Below are 16013 nucleotides of genomic sequence, written 5' to 3'. Positions count from 1 at the left end.
GGTTCCGGATCCTCGTCTTCAGTTGCAGTTCCTCATCGTTTTCGTGTGGTTGACGTTGACCCACTTGGTCCGTCCTGTCTTCAGTTGCAGTTCTCCCTCGTTGTTCGTGTGGTTGGACGTGGACACTTGGTCCGTCCTGTCTTCAGTTGCAGTTTCCTCCCTCGTTTTCATGTTTTTTTTTTTTTTTCTGGTTGACGTTGCACCACTTGGTCCGATCCTGTCTTCAGTTGCAGTTGTCCTGTTCGAGACAGACAGCAGCACAAACCAAGAACAATCAAACAAAACAGACACAAGGACACACCAGAACACTATCCAACACATAGCATCTGAAAATGCTCAAAGTACAATACAAGGCCATGAAATCAACACTTCAGCTAAAACAACAAACTACGCTCGATGATTCATTCTTACATCTTTCAATCTTTTTTAACGCATTTCAAAGATATCTTTGATTTTTAAAACATTTCTGTGTCAAACATTCAGTCAGAGGGTGCTGAGTGTCCACACGCCCTCTTCCCTCGCTCCTTACCACTTTGTTTCGATTTAAAATATTAAAAGTCCCTTGCATGCAGTTGAATATTGTCCATCCCACTTAGAAATAAACGAAAAACAGAGGTATGTTGGGCAACCCGCGAATCGCTTTGATATGAAAATTATAGCACTGGGTGCTGAACAAGCCCATCCTACCCGAGCATAAAAGCTCACAGTGGCTGAGTCCGTCAAGCTTTACAATTATGATGTACCTGAAGTGATGCTGATTAAAGCTGTATAGCATATTGCAAGCCGAGCAGGAGCACGCATGTACAACAGATTTCCCATCGCCACATATTCCAAGAGCAGGTTAAAAATGTTGCAGCAAAACAAAGTTTTTTACACTTGAAAGAGAAACACAACTTGTTTCTGAAAATAGAAAACTTAACTTCGCCTCAGTTTTTTACCCAGCATTGTACATGTGCTTAAGGTCAGAGCATCACATGCACTGGTTTTTCAGCACTAAGAACAACGTTTTACACTAATGAGCCAATGTTTCTGCTTACAGTATTAAACACACATTGCAAAGTGGTCAACCCGCTTTAGGAGAGTTGATACACTGCAATAAATAACTGTGTCATCAGCATATCCGTGCAAAATCAGCATCTTTCACATCTTTACCAAAAGTATTGATAAAAAAATGGTCAAAAGAAGTGGGCCAAGCTCACGAGCCCTGTGGAAACACCCCTTCAACAAACAGGCCGAACACTCACTTGACCATCAAACCTTGAACACTGGGACGGATCAGAACTGTAGTTTGAGAAACAACCCAACAGCTTTCTCTGATCGCCCAATATCAAAACAAGCCCTCTGAGGTATAAATGATCGCAGCCATTAAACAGCCACTTTATGACGACTTCCTTTCAGGATAACAGATCTGATTAATGATTCACACTACTGGTCTCTCTGGGTGTTTCTGTTCAAAGGTTCATTCCACTTCTGAACGTTGTGTTGCAGTAGTCTTCTCCGTGGAACCTCCCGCTGAGGTAAGGAACAAGGTTGTTTAATGTGTGACTCGGTTAACACAAAGTGTAGTCAGCCTTACGTTACACTAGAAAACCGGAAACAAGTGTGCCGTCTCATTCTTTATTTGTCCAAAGTCACAACTGGTTTAACTGAAACCGCGAGGAGAGGATTCACAGTGACCACCACCACACACAACACACACACACCCACACACAAACACACACACACACACACACACACGCTATTCCAGCTGGCAGTGGGCCCATCTGCAGCTTTCATGGCGGCCATCTAGTGGATGATAGTAGAGTACAGCAGCTGATGCTGATACGGATGATCTGAGTCCATGTGCACATGAATGATTTGTGTTTCCTCTCCAGATCAAAGTGTGTGTGAGCTGATGTGAGTTGAGCAGCATGAATCAGAGTGAGGACAGACGAGGAGGGAGTCCCTCCCTCTAAAAGCTCTCTGTGTGGGGAACATGACAGCCGACCAAAGCTCAGAGGTGAGATGAGGATCTCTAACTGTCCAGACTCTTCTCCATGTCACAGCTCAGCACAGATCACTCCACCATTTCATTATTCATCACTCAAAGCCTCTGTGTGTGTTCTGTTGAAGGCCCACAACACACTCGAGACAGACTCTGCTGGGCCTTGAGACCTGAACCTGATCTGAACCCCGCTGTGTGTGTCCTTCAAGAGTTGACCGGTCAAAGGGGACCTTGAATTTCAAACAAAGAAGTTTATCAGACAAAAAGAATTATTAACTTTAATTGTTTATATTTATATAAAGTATTTTCATGATGAAATAAACTAAACATAAACTTCATTTTTTTCGTCAGGATCAATCAGAGACCAGACTCTGCTGGACCTGGACCTGAACCTGAACCCAGCTTGTGTGTCCTTCAAGAGTGACCGGTCAAAGGGTGACCTTGTCACTTTCAAACAAAGAAGTTTATCGACAAAAAGTAAGTTATTAACTTTTAATTGTTAGTATTTATATAAAGTATTTTCATGGATGAAGATAAACTAAACACAATTTAAACTTTCAATGTTTTTCTGTCAGGATCCATCAGAGACCAGACTCTGCTGGACCTGGACCTGGACTAACCCAGCTGTGTGTCCCTCAAGTGCCCGGTCAAAGGGTGACCTCATGATTTCAAACAAAGAGTTTATCAGACAAAAAGTAAGTTATTAACTTTTAATTGTTTAGTATTTATATAAAGTTATTTTCATGGATGAAGATAAACTAAACATAAACACTCATTTGTTTTTCTGTCAGGATCAATCAGAGACCAGGACTTTTCTGCTGGACCTGGACCTGACCTGAACCCAGTGGGTCCTTCAAGAGGTGACCGGTCAAAGGGCGACTTCGTTAATTTCAAACAAAGAAGCTTATCAGACAAAAAGTAAGTTATTCAACTTTAATTGTAAAAGTTTAAAAGTATTTACATATAGTATTTTCATGGGTGAAGATAAACTAAACATGAACTTCAATTGTTTTTCTGTCAGGATCCATCAGAAACCAGACTCTGCTGGACCTGGACCCAGCTGTGTGTCCTTCAAGAGTGACCGGTCGAAGGGTGACTTTGTTAATTTTAAACAAAGAAGCTTATCAGACAAAAAGTAAGTTACGAGCAGTCAAAGGAGTTCATTGTTACTTTTAAACATTTGTGTGACAGTAAGTAGTTTTCAGCCTGAAATTATTGTTAGACAGTCTGACCTCAAATGGGAGGGAGACTTTTACTTAACATGAACTTCAATTGTTTTTCTGTCAGGATCCATCAGAGCCCAGACTCTGCTGGACCTGGATCTGGACCTGGACCTGAACCCAGTTGTGTGTCCTTCAAGAGTGACCAGTCAAAGGGTGACTTTGTCAATTTCAAACAAAAAAGCTTATCAGACAAAAAGTAAGTTATTCAACTTTAATTGTAAAAGTTTAAAAGTATTTACATATAGTATTTTCTTGGATGAAGATAAACTAAACATGGACTTCAATTGTTGTTTCTGTCAGGATCCATCAGAAACCAGACTCTGATGGATCTGGACCTGGACCTGGACCCACCTGTGTGTCCTTCAAGAGTGACCGGTCAAAGGGCGACTTCGTTAATTTCAAACAAAGAAGCTTATCAGACAAAAAGTAAGTTATTCAACTTTAATTGTAAAAGTTTAAAAGTATTTACATATAGTATTTTCTTGGATGAAGATAAACTAAACATGGACTTCAATTGTTTTTTCTGTCAGGATCCATCAGAGACCAGACTCTGATGGATCTGGACCTGGACCTGGACCCACCTGTGTGTCCTTCAAGAGCGACCGGTCAAAGGGCGACTTCGTTAATTTCAAACAAAGAAGCTTATCAGACAAAAAGTAAGTAGTTGTCTGAAATCTAGTTGGACAGTCTGAGCTCAAAAACTGACAACTGACCAGTAGAATCAGTCTTTATCTCTTTGCTTCAGTTGAATGTTTCCTCCAGTCACTACAGTAAAGTTCTCTGTGTACACTGAGGTCAAGTCAAGTTTTAGTCTCTCACTTTTCTCTGCAGTCTTTGTCGTATACGTAAGTAGATCGACTGATGACCTTTAAGCACCTCTCCAACCTGAAGGCCTGCGCTGCCTCCCAGTTAGTCTGATTCTACAAAGGGGTTATGGTGGAAATGTCACTATCTTTGGTCTCTACAGGAGTGTGCTTACTGTATGTTGGAAGCTCTTGCAGTTCTTTGTGTTTTTACAATAAACAGTTGCAGACCATGTGAACATCAGAAGATTCCATTCCAACACTTTAATGTCAGGGGAAAGCATCTGATTCAATGTTGGAATCAACACTTGAACTCAAAGGACATTTACCTTGTGTTTGTCTCTGTGTGGACTGACATAATGTGAGCTCATTCTTCATGATTCCTCCACAGAGTGGACCAGGAGAGCTCAGAGGTTCCCAGTGGTCAGTCTGCCCAGCAGCATCAAACACACCTGGACTCCATATTTATGGTCTGTACATGGACAACAACTACTTTTACATCTATTCTGTTCACAATCATCTCCATGCTGCACTCTTTAGACCAGTGGACTGTCAGTCTGTCCAACATGGATCTGATGTTTGGTTCCATGATTTGACTTTGATTGTGTCATTCATATAATATTCTGTTCCAGCTGCTGGAGGAGAACATTGTCACTTTTGTGAAGAACGAGCTGAAGAGGATCCAGAAGGGTCTGAGTTCAGATGAGCCAGGATGCTTAGAGAGTCAGAGGGAGGATGAGGAGGTGTTGGACGGTGAGGATGAAGAGCAGAGGAGGAGCAGCAGAGAGTCATTTCTGAAGATCACACTGCACTTCCTGAGGAGAATGAAGCAGGAGGAGCTGGCTGACTGTCTGCAGAGCAGTAAGAGGATTTCTCTAAAGATTTAACATGATGGATGAATGAGACGTTTACTGATGTCTCAACAGATGGACACTAATATGTTTACATGGATTCTTTAGGGGAATTACATTGTCATATTTTCTTCATGAATCACTGAATGATCTTATTTGTTGTGTCTTCATTCAGGAAGTCATTCTGGAGTTTGTCAGCGTGAACTTAAATCTAACCTGAAGAAGAAGTTCCAGTGTGTGTTTGAGGGGATTGCTAAAACAGGAAACCCAACCCTTCTGAACCAGATCTACACAGAGCTCTACATCACAGAGGGAGGGACTGCAGAGGTCAATGATGAACATGAGGTCAGACAGATTGAAACAGCATCCAGGAAACCAGACAGACCAGAAACAACAATCAGACAAGAAGACATCTTTAAAGCCTCACCTGGAAGAGATGAACCAATCAGAACAGTGATGACAAAGGGAGTGGCTGGCATTGGGAAAACAGTCTTAACACAGAAGTTCACTCTGGACTGGGCTGAAGACAAAGCCAACCAGGACATACAGTTCATGTTTCCATTCACTTTCAGAGAGCTGAATGTGCTGAAAGAGAAACAGTTCAGCTTGGTAGAACTTGTTCATCACTTCTTCACTGAAACCAAAGAAGCAGGAATCTGCATGTTTCAAGACTTCCAGGTTGTGTTCATCTTTGACGGTCTGGATGAGTGTCGACTTCCTCTGGACTTCCACAACACTGACATCCTGACTGATGTTAGAGAGTCCACCTCAGTGGATGTGCTGCTGACAAACCTCATCAGGGGGAAACTGCTTCCCTCTGCTCGCCTCTGGATAACCACAAGACCTGCAGCAGCCAATCAGATCCCTCCTGACTGTGTTGACATGGTGACAGAGGTCAGAGGGTTTCAATGACCCACAGAACAATAAGTACTTAAGAAGAGATTCAGAGATGAGGAGCAGCCAGAAGAATCATCTCCCACCATCAAGCATCCACGAAGCTCCAATCCTGTGCCACATCCCAGTCTTCTGCTGGATCTCTGCTACAGTTTGGAGGATCTGTTGAATACCAGGAGGGAGGAGAGAGTGCCCAAGGACCTGACTGAGATGTACATCACTTCCTGGTGGTTCAGTGCAAAGTGAAGAACCTCAAGTATGATGGAGGAGCTGGGTCAGATCCACACTGGAGTCGAGAGCGAGGAAGATGATTGAGTCTCGGGAAAAACTGGCTTTTGGAAGCAGCTGCAGAAAGGAAAACCTGATCTTCTATGAATCAGACCTGACAGAGTGTGGCATCAACATCAAGCAGCAAGCCCAGTGTAATCCAGGAGTGTTCACACAGATCTTTAAAGAGGAGAGAGGACTGCAACAGGACCAGGTGTTCTGCTTCAGTCCATCTGAGTGTTCAGGAGTTCTGCGTGCCTCTTCATGCCATCTGACCTTCATAAACTCGGGGAGTCAAGCCTGCTCTGCTGTCAGAAAGAAGTCAGAAAAACAAGGAGGTGGTCTAAAAGTATTCAGAAACCCTAAACAAATCCACCAAGATGTGGCTGTGGAAAAGGGCTCTAAGAGTCAAATGGGACAACCTGACTTGTTCCTCCGCTTCCTCCTGGGACTTTCACTGCAGACCAATCAGACTCCTACGAGGTCTGCTGACACAGACAGGAAGGACTCAAGAACCAATAGGCAACAGTCAAGTACATCAAGAAGAAGATTGAAGAGACTCCCTCTGCAGAGAGAAGCATCAACCTGTTACATGTCTGAATGAACTGAATGATCGTTCTCTAGTGGAGCAGATCCAACCGTCCTGAGATTCAGGAAGCTCTCTACAGAGAAAACTCTCTCTGCTCAGTGGTCGTCTGGTCTTCCATCTACTGCATCAGACAAAAAGATCTGGACGTGTTTGACTGAAGAAATTCTCTGCTTCAGAGGAGTCTTCTGAGGGTGCTGCCAGTGATCAAAGCCTCCAAGAAACGCTCTGTAAGGTGATTATTTCATCAAGAAATACTCTGAGATCTTTAACTGGAGAAAAAATCTTATTATTTCTTTTTGTTTCTTTCTGTTGTTTTCCAGCCGAGAGTGACTGTAACCTCTAAGAGGAAGCTGTGAAGCTCTGTCCTCAGTTCTCAGCTCCCAGTCCTCGTCGAAAGATCTGGACCTGAGTAAAACGACCTGCGGTTCACGGAGTGAAGCACTGTTGCTTGGACTGGGAGTCCACACTGTACACTGGAAAGTCTCAGGTCAGGTCCATGAACCATTCAGCTGATGAGCATTTAAAGACCGTAGCAGTTCTTTTTATCTGACTGCGCAGCAGGACCCTCAGATGATCTTCCATGTGTTGTTTTTGTGTTTTTCAGGCTGTAGGCTGTGCTGATCACGAGGAAGGCCTGTACTTCTCTGGCTCAGCTCTGAGCTCAACCCTCCCATCTGAGAGAGCTGGACCTGAGCTACATCATCAGGAGACAGGAGTTAAGCTGCTGTCTGCTGGACTGGAGGATCCACACTGGGACTGGACACCTCTCAGTATGAAGAGGCCTGCTGCCGCCACAGACAATCAGTGTGATGAGGAGGAAGAGCTGGAAACATTTTCTGTGTCAAAGCTCGTGACAGCTTCAAACTCAGTCTTTGTCTGCGGTCCAATATTCAAAATGATTCCTCTGTCCTCCTCATACCCCTGATTAATATGATATCAATGGGCGCGGGTCTCCCTTGCCCGGACGTGGGTCAGCGGCCCCCCCCGGAGCCAGGCCTGGTGGCCGGGCCTTTGCCCATGGGGCCCAACGGGCACAGCCCGAAAGGTGACATGGGCCCTTCCCATGGACCCATGGGAGGGGTAACAGGGGGCGCGGCAGAGAGAGTGAGTGGCAGTCGGGAGGCGGGGACCCTGGCGGTCCGACCCCCGGCTGCAGAAGCTGGCTCTGGGGAAGTGGAATGTCACCTTCTGGCGGGGAGGGGAGCTGAGCTGGTGGGCGAGGTCGAAGAGGTACCTGCTAGATATAGTCGGGCTCGCTTCAACGCACAGCGTGGGCTCCGGAACCAGTTTCCTTGGAGGGATTGGACGCTCTTACCACTCTGGAGTTGCCCCCGGGGAGAGGCGCAGCAGGGGTGGGAAAGCTTGTTTCCCCCCAGCTCGGCGCCTGTACGTTGGGGTTCACCCCGGTGGACGAGAGGGTAGCGTCCCTTCGCTTCGGGTGGGGGGATGGGTCCTGACTGTCGCTGTGCCTTAGCACCAAATGGCAGTTCAGAGTACCCACCCCGTCTTTGGAGGGGGTGCTGGAGAGCGCTTGTCCTCCTGGGGGACTTCATGCTCATGTGAGCAGCGACAGTGAGACCTGGAGGGGCGTGATGATTGGGAGGAACGGCCTCCTGATCTGAACCCGAGTGGTTTTGTTATTGGACTTCTGTGTCGTTCATGATTGTCCATAACGAACACCTGTCAGCATTAGGTGTCGTATTGTGCACTTGGCACAGGATGCCCTTGGCTGCAGTTCGATGAAGACTTTGTGTGTGTGTCGTCGGACTTGCGGCCACATGTTTTGGACACTCGGACGGAGCTGTCACTGATCACCACCGGTGGGAGTGTTGGCTCCGATGGTGAGGGAGGATGGCAGTAGACCTGGCAGGCCCAAAGTTCTGTGCTGTTTGCTGTGAATGTCTGGCTGAATCTCCAGTCAGAAAGAGCTTCAACTCGCACCTCCGGGAGAGCTTCACCCACGTCCCGGGGGAGGCGGGGGACATTGAGTCCGAGTGGACCTTGTTGCTGACCGGAGCTGTGACCGTAAGGTGGTCAGTGCCTGTTGCGACGACGGCCCCCGTACCAGCTGGTGGACACTGGTGGTGAGGGTGCCGTCAAGCTGAAGAAGGAGTCCTACAGACCTCTTTGGCCTGTGGGACTCCTGAAACAGGCTGACAGGTATCGACATGCCAAGCGGAGTGCGGCCTCGCGCGTTGGGGAGGCAAAACTGGACCACCATCCGGTGCTCAGGCAGGGGAAGCAGTACACTGTCAACTGTGTTCAGTGGGGACGGAGTGCTGCTGACTCCACTGGGGATGTCTTGGGTCGGTGGAGAGATACTTCGAAGACCTCCTCAATCCCACCACCACGTCTTCCACTGAGGAGCAGATTCTGGGGACCCTGTGTGGTCTCGCCCATCTCTGGGCTGAGGTCATGAGGTGCAAAACTCTCGGTGGCAAGGCCCCGGGGTGGATGAGGTCGCCCGGAGTTCTCAGGGCTCTGGATTTTGTGGGGGGTCTTGGCTGACACAGTCTCTGCAACATCGTGTGGACATCGCGGGGCAGTGCTCTGGGTGATGTGGTTCCCCTCTTCAAAAAGGGGGACAGGAGGGTGTCGAACCTCAGATCCCGGAGGAGCAGTGTGGGTTTCGTCCTGGTCATGGAACGTGGACCAGCTCCTACCCTTAGCGTGGTCCTGGAGGTGCAGGGGTGCCCACCAGTTTACATGTGCTGCTTTTTGTGGATGATCTAGTCCTGTTGGCTTCATTGGAGCGCGACCTTCAGCTCTCTCTGGAGCGGTTCGCTCCGAGTGCGAAGCGGCTGGGATGAGAATCAGCACCTCCAAGTCCGAGGCCATGGTTCTCAGCGCAAAAGTGTGGAGCGCAGCCTCCGGGTCGGGATGAGATCCTGCCTCAGTATCTCGGGGTCTGTTCACAGTGAGGGAAGGATGAAGCGGAGAGATTGTCGGCAGATTGGTGCAGCTTTGGGTAGTGACCGAAAGAATGAATTGCGAATACAAGTGCTGAATTAAGCTTCCTTCGCAGGGTGGCTGGCTCTCCCTAAGAGATAGGTGAGAGTCGGCCATCCGCGAGGAGCTCAGAGTGAACTGCTGCTCCTCCGCATCGAGAGAAACCAGTTGAGGTGGCTCGGGCATCTAGTGAGGATAGCCTGCTGGATGCCTCCCTGGTGAGATGTTCCCGGCACGTCCTCCTGGGAGGGCAGCCGGGGAGACCCCGGACACGCTGGAGGGACTTGTCTCTCGTGCCCTGGGACGCCTTGGGGTCCCCGGAAGAGCTGGACGAAGTGGCCGGGGAGAGGGAAGTCTGGCTTCCTGTGAAGACTGCTGCCCCCGTGACCTGACTCTGGATAAGCGGGAGAAGGCAAGACAAGACGAGACGGCTACACTCATAAAACACACATATGCTTCTGGCACTATCATCAATCATTAAAACATTAGATGTGACTTAAAATGAATTATAACTTCAAATTGTCTATGGATGCTCTTGACTAGTGTTAAATTAAAGGTTGACATGATGGATCATATAACATGTTAGGACTACTGTGGTAAGGTGGTCCCGTGTCTCCTCTGCTAAAGGGACAAGAAAGGAAGCAGTGAAGTCTTTTCCTTCTTCAGAGAATCAAACAGCTTTTATCATGGCTGACACTTAAATCCTTCTGCGTATTTCACTCAGTGAGGAACCTTCCTGAACACAAAGACTATTGGACCGGAGCCTTTGACTTTGGGTCTTTCTAAATTGAGTTCCCTGCAAATGTTGAAAGTGAAACCTGATTAGATTCAATAAAGGATTCAAAAGGAATCAGATGGTGGATTTGGACTGAATCAGATGAATCAAATCCCAACCCTCCATGTGAACAGAAACACCAAACTGTGTCTGAGAGTGATGTAATGTCCATGTTTGCATGCTGAAAGAGGATGTGCTGGTCTGACCCCCCTCCTCCTTTCAGGGTGGAGCCTGCTGGAGTCCGATGGTTGAGACCAGGTCTGAGGAAGTGTAAGTGTGTTTTTAATTTGATTCATGAAAACAAACCATCTTCAAACTGTGACATCACTCCTTCAAATCTCTGATGTCATCATCAATAAATGAACAGATGATAGATTAATAACTGTCTTGTTCTCTCCATCAGATTCCTGTGAACTCACAGTCGACACAAACACAGTATACAGAGAGATTAAACTGTCTGACAACAACAGGAAGATGACGTATGTGAAGAAGGATCAGTCATATCCTGATCATCCAGACAGATTTGACTCATTTCCTCAGCTGCTGTGTAGAACTGGTCTGACTGGTCGCTGTTACTGGGAGGTCGAGTGGAGAGGAGACGTTTTTATATCAGTGAGTTACAGAAGAATCAGAAGGAAGGGATACAGTGATGACTGTGTGTTTGGATGGAATGATCAGTCCTGGAGTCTGATCTGCTCTGATGGTGGTTACTCTGTCAGTCACAATAACAGAAGAACATCCATCGTCTCCTCCTCCTCCTCCTCCTCCTCCTCGGTCTCTCACAGAGTAGCAGTGTATGTGGACTGTCCTGCTGGCTCTCTGTCCTTCTACAGAGTCTCCTCTGACACACTGATCCACCTTCACACCTTCAACACCACATTCACTGAACCTCTTTATCCTGGGTTTGGACTCTGGCCTGGTTCTGGTTTTGGTTCTTCAGTGTCTCTGTGTGGTCTGTAGGACGGAGAGTCTCCTCCTGTTAGACAAACATTGTCTCTGCTGAACAGATTAGTTGAGTGTGTCCAGGATCACACCGCTGATTCTGTATTAAACAAATGTAAAAATAAAATGTTAAGATAGGTGTAACCATAAGAAAAGAGTGTGATTATAACTGAAGAGTTACTACTGGAGATTGTGAAATCATTGCAATAGTTGGTAGCTAAGGTGAAATAATAACTAAATCATGCTGAGGGGTTGAGCAAGGGAAACATGAGCAACCAAACCTTAGGAGAAGGCGTGAGACGGGAAGGGTTATACGAAGCAAACAGGAAGCGTCTGGATGAACAGGGAGGATGATGGATACGTGGTTGCTGCCTGATAGAATCGGGCAAAAGACTCATCACTGCCTGAGATGGGGAAGGTCTGACGAGCAGGGAGTATAAGAGACACTGCACAACAGAGATCGGTTATCCTCGTTACCCTCGGCCGGCGCTTGGGTTCAAGACACGTTGGACGATCGACCACATCGGAGCTTCAAGTCTTTGGACTTAGATTTATAACTTCAGAGACGGAACAGACGAACAGCCCAACATCGCAAGAAGGGAGTCCAAGAATCTACAGCCCGACAGCAGAGAGCCCTGCCGAGGAGGATCAACCATCCCCGATCGGCTGTGGGTCACCAACGGGGCCAAAGTATTCTTTTTCACGTTCATCCTGCCTACAAAAGACTGAGGACATTGGGTACTTTCTGGGCTTTGGTCAAAACTGCAGCTTGTGAAAGGATTGGATCGACCGATCATCGCTTCACCCTTTCCCTTCCTCTCTCCAAATTGGACAAACCTCAACAACTCAGCAGCAGCCTTTGTATCAGGTTTTATTAGTAATTAGTATGAGAATAGTGATGTTAGGAAATAGGTTTAGTCAGATTTGAATGAATTAAGCTGTATGCTTGCCCTTGCTAAACCTTGCAATGAATATATCTACTGCAGTTAAAGATTAAGTTGTGGACCTCAAATTTATAGCATCTCCTAAGGTTGTAATTATCAGGCACAAGTGTATTTAACATCTTTAAAGGTTAGGGTTACTCTAGCCTAAGAAATTAACAGACCCTTGGGGATTACTGCCCAAACCACTAAAATTATCCTAGCAACCATACCAAGTGCCCAGATCAATGAAAGGAGAGCTGCCGTGAACGTACGTGGCTAGTGTAGTACTTGGCCCACAGGGGCTATTCAGTCAGGTGCTATATCAGAGTAAGCAGGGTAGACGTGCGGATGAAGGCAGTTAGAGGTTGGCGAATCTCCTCGCCACCAGCTTAAACAGTCCTCTAAACTGTCCTGAGAGGGTAACACCTACGGGACTGAGGATCGGACCCGTTAGATGGAGAGCTGGTCCAGTACCACCTGTACAGGGGTAACTGGGGATCGAACAGGACCTTTTCTGCATGTCATACCCCTCTCTCTACCCCCATGTTTCCTGTGTGCGTCTCCTATGTGTCCATAAAGACGAAATGACTAAAATGTGAGACTTGAGTGAACATTGAAGCCATGACCTTAAAAACCTCTGAGCACTGCCTGATCAAGCTGTGCTATGATTTCTGACAGCGTCATTCTGCATGATGAATACTTTTACTTTTGAAAGCACCGAGTTTTTATCTAGAAATTATCTGATAAGATCATTAAGAAATGAATGATAATGAACAGAAGGAATATTTAAGAGAAATAAAAACAGTGAATCTGATGTTGACTCAGTGTTTTTCTCACCTGTTGGACTGCTGGTGATGTTTCTGTAGACGATCGTTTCTTTAAGATGTGCTGATGGATGAAAGTGTGCAGGGATAGAAAGCAGCAGGTCGGGCAGGCAGATGTGAGGAGATCTACAGTAACTAATAAAATGATCTGGGACTGAAGGAGTCTGAAGCCTTCTTATCATCTTATTCTCATCAGCATGTGGCCAGTTTGTTCAGTTGGTTTGTTGTGTGACTTTGATGATTTAAAGTATTAATACATCTTAACAGAGCAGACCGGAGCCCAAGATCTGACCCTGGAGACCTGGCAGAGATCTACAAGTTTCATCCTGTTTGGTGTACAGTTCATATATGTGGATCTGATTCCACAGAAACATCCAGCTGATCCATCAGGAGCTCCATCAGAATAATTACACCTGGAGTTGAAATAAGAACATCAGTCAAGTTTATTTATGAAGACAAAAATCACACATTCAGTCTGGATGAGACCAAACAAGTCTGTAAAATGTTAGCAACAGTTATCGGTGTGACGTGCTGATCCAAGGAGATGATATGGTCAAAAGAACATGAAGAACTTTCCTGTGACGTCACATAGAGAACTTTATACAACATGACTGAGCCATCTATGTTTTATGATTCAAACTTCTTGAGGAAAAGTTCAACAATGCATTGTTACACTGAACTTGTTTGTCAAACGTGTGAAAGAGTTTAAAGTTACATTAAAGACCATCCTGAACAGGGATTTCCTGTAACTGTCAGCAAACCTCTAAAAGAAGGACAACTTTGTACAGCAGAATGACTTTAAAGCAACACTGTGTTTCCTTTCTACCAGCAAATCACAGACTTTAAATGACTCAGGTGAGAAATCTGAAGCCTGTTCTGTAGATCGACCGTTCTCAACACACACTGCTATCAATCCACGTTCAAACAAAGCTGAAGGGAACACACAATGTTGACGGTAGCACGGGTCACATGATCATTTTAAATATACAGAACTGAAATGTTGACGTGGCGTCATCCACATGAACCTTAATGAGCATCTCTACAACTCGTGTTTCCTGATATGAGGATCTCCTCACAGACTTCAGAGAAGTGTGACGTCTCTTCATGAGTATCTGGATTAAAGAGGCCGTCTGGTTCTAGTTCTGGTCCGTCACTGTCCTCTCCATCAGCCTCTGTTAGCTGTGAGGCCTGCCGGCCGACACACTGATGGTTTTTGAGCGTATACAGTCGAGTGAATCTTCGGTCACAAACGTCGCAGCTGTAAGGTTTCTCCCCTGTGTGGAGTCCCATGTGACGTATCATGTGACCCTTTTGTCGAAACTCTTTCCCGCACACTGAGCAGCTGAACTGTCTCTCGGTGGTGTGGACACTCCTGTGTCTGAACAGAGTTCCTCTGTCACCGAAGCCCGTTTGACAAACCGAGCATGTGAAGGGTTTCTCTCCTGTGTGAACTCTCAGATGTGAGGTCAGACTGGAGCTCTGTGTGAAGCTTTTCCCGCAGACTGAGCAGCTGAAGGGTTTCTCTCCGGTGTGCATCCTCATGTGTGTGTACAAATTATTCCTGAGACTGAAGCTTGTTTGACAGACCGAGCATGCGAACGGTTTCTCTCCTGTGTGAACTCGTAGGTGTAGCGTCAGCGTTGAGCTTTGTGCAAACTCTTTCCCGCAGACCGAGCAGCTGAAGGGTTTCTCTCCAGTGTGTGTCCTCATGTGTCTCTTCAGGTTTGCGTTATGGCTGAATCTTTTCCCGCACTCAGAGCAGCTGAACGGTTTCTCACCTGGATCACACCCACGGTTACCTGACTGAGGTCCACTGCTCTTCTTCCAGTCATCGCTGTCATCAGTCTCAGGTTCAGAGAAGTCTAAAGTCTCATCATGATGATCTGGATCTGAGTCTCTGTCTGGTTCTGGTCCTCCACAGTCCTCTCCATCAGCTTTCATGTCTTCAGTTTGTCTCTGATAAAGCTGTGAGGACTGAGGTTTCTCTTCATCTTCTTCTTCATCGTCTTCTTCACTCTTCACAGTGACAGGAAAGAATGTGAACTTGATGATATCAGCCTGGTCCAGGCCTTGAAGCTGCACTCTGCTGGTCCAGACCTCCTTCTGTTCTTCTTTAATGTGTGTGGGTTCTGGTGGGTCGTCCTGGTCCAGACTGACGGAGTCATCTTCTTCTTTGGTCACCACCAGCTGCTGGACGTCTGTGGAGAAACATGAAACACATCAGATCTGTTGTTACACATCTGAACACCTGAAGTCACCGATCAGGATTTTACCACCAATTTAACATAACAACTCTCGCTCATCATGAGGACTCTCACTCATCACGAGGACACTCGTTCATCACGAGGACACTCGTTTATCACGGGGACACTCGTTCATCACGAGGACACTCGTTTATCACGGGGACACTCGTTCATCACGAGGACTCTGGTTCGTCATGAAGACACTCGTTCGTCACGAGGACACTCGTTCATCATGAGGACTCTCGTTCATCACGAGGACTCTGGTTCGTCATGAAGACACTCGTTCGTCACGAGGACACTCGTTCATCACGAGGACTCTGGTTCGTCATGAAGACACTCGTTCGTCACGAGGACACTCGTTCATCATGAGGACTCTCGTTCATCACGAGGACTCTGGTTCGTCATGAAGACACTCGTTCGTCACGAGGACACTCGTTCATCACGAGGACTCTGGTTCGTCATGAAGACACTCGTTCGTCACGAGGACACTCGTTCATCATGAGGACTCTCGTTCATCACGAGGACTCTGGGGAACAGGTGCAGTGGGAACATGTGGAACGTGGCAATATACTTGATAGTCCAACTGTTATCAAACTCTGACAAGTGTCCTTCATTATTATGAGTTTCCTCATCATGACGAACGAGTGTCCGATTTAACCGAGATCTCATTATTAACCGAGAGTCCTACACTGCATTAACGAGAGTCATCCATGATTCAACGACGGTGTCCTCGCTGACGCCCCCCG

The 16013-nt window shown here is 46.6% G+C and overlaps 1 protein-coding gene and 1 pseudogene across 1 annotated transcript in view; one reads left to right on the top strand and one right to left on the bottom strand.

Moving 5' to 3' along the window:
- LOC109138471 (NACHT, LRR and PYD domains-containing protein 3-like) overlaps positions 1-11543 on the top strand; it is a 24586-nt pseudogene extending 13043 nt beyond the window's left edge.
- Positions 11544-13443: 1900 nt separating this feature from the next.
- Positions 13444-16013, bottom strand: part of LOC113748352 (zinc finger protein 665-like) — a 7060-nt gene continuing 4490 nt past the window's right edge. The window contains exon 4 of the mRNA XM_027291836.1: positions 13444-15222. Coding sequence (XP_027147637.1) covers positions 14051-15222 — 1172 coding nt within the window. The 3' untranslated portion in view covers positions 13444-14050. The remainder of the gene's footprint in view (positions 15223-16013) is intronic.

Source organism: Larimichthys crocea, chromosome XIX, assembly GCF_000972845.2.
Source record: "Larimichthys crocea isolate SSNF chromosome XIX, L_crocea_2.0, whole genome shotgun sequence".
Classification (NCBI taxonomy): Eukaryota; Metazoa; Chordata; class Actinopteri; family Sciaenidae; genus Larimichthys; species Larimichthys crocea.
The sequence above is the reverse complement of the archived record's forward strand: the minus strand, read 5'-3'. Positions and strand labels throughout refer to the sequence as shown.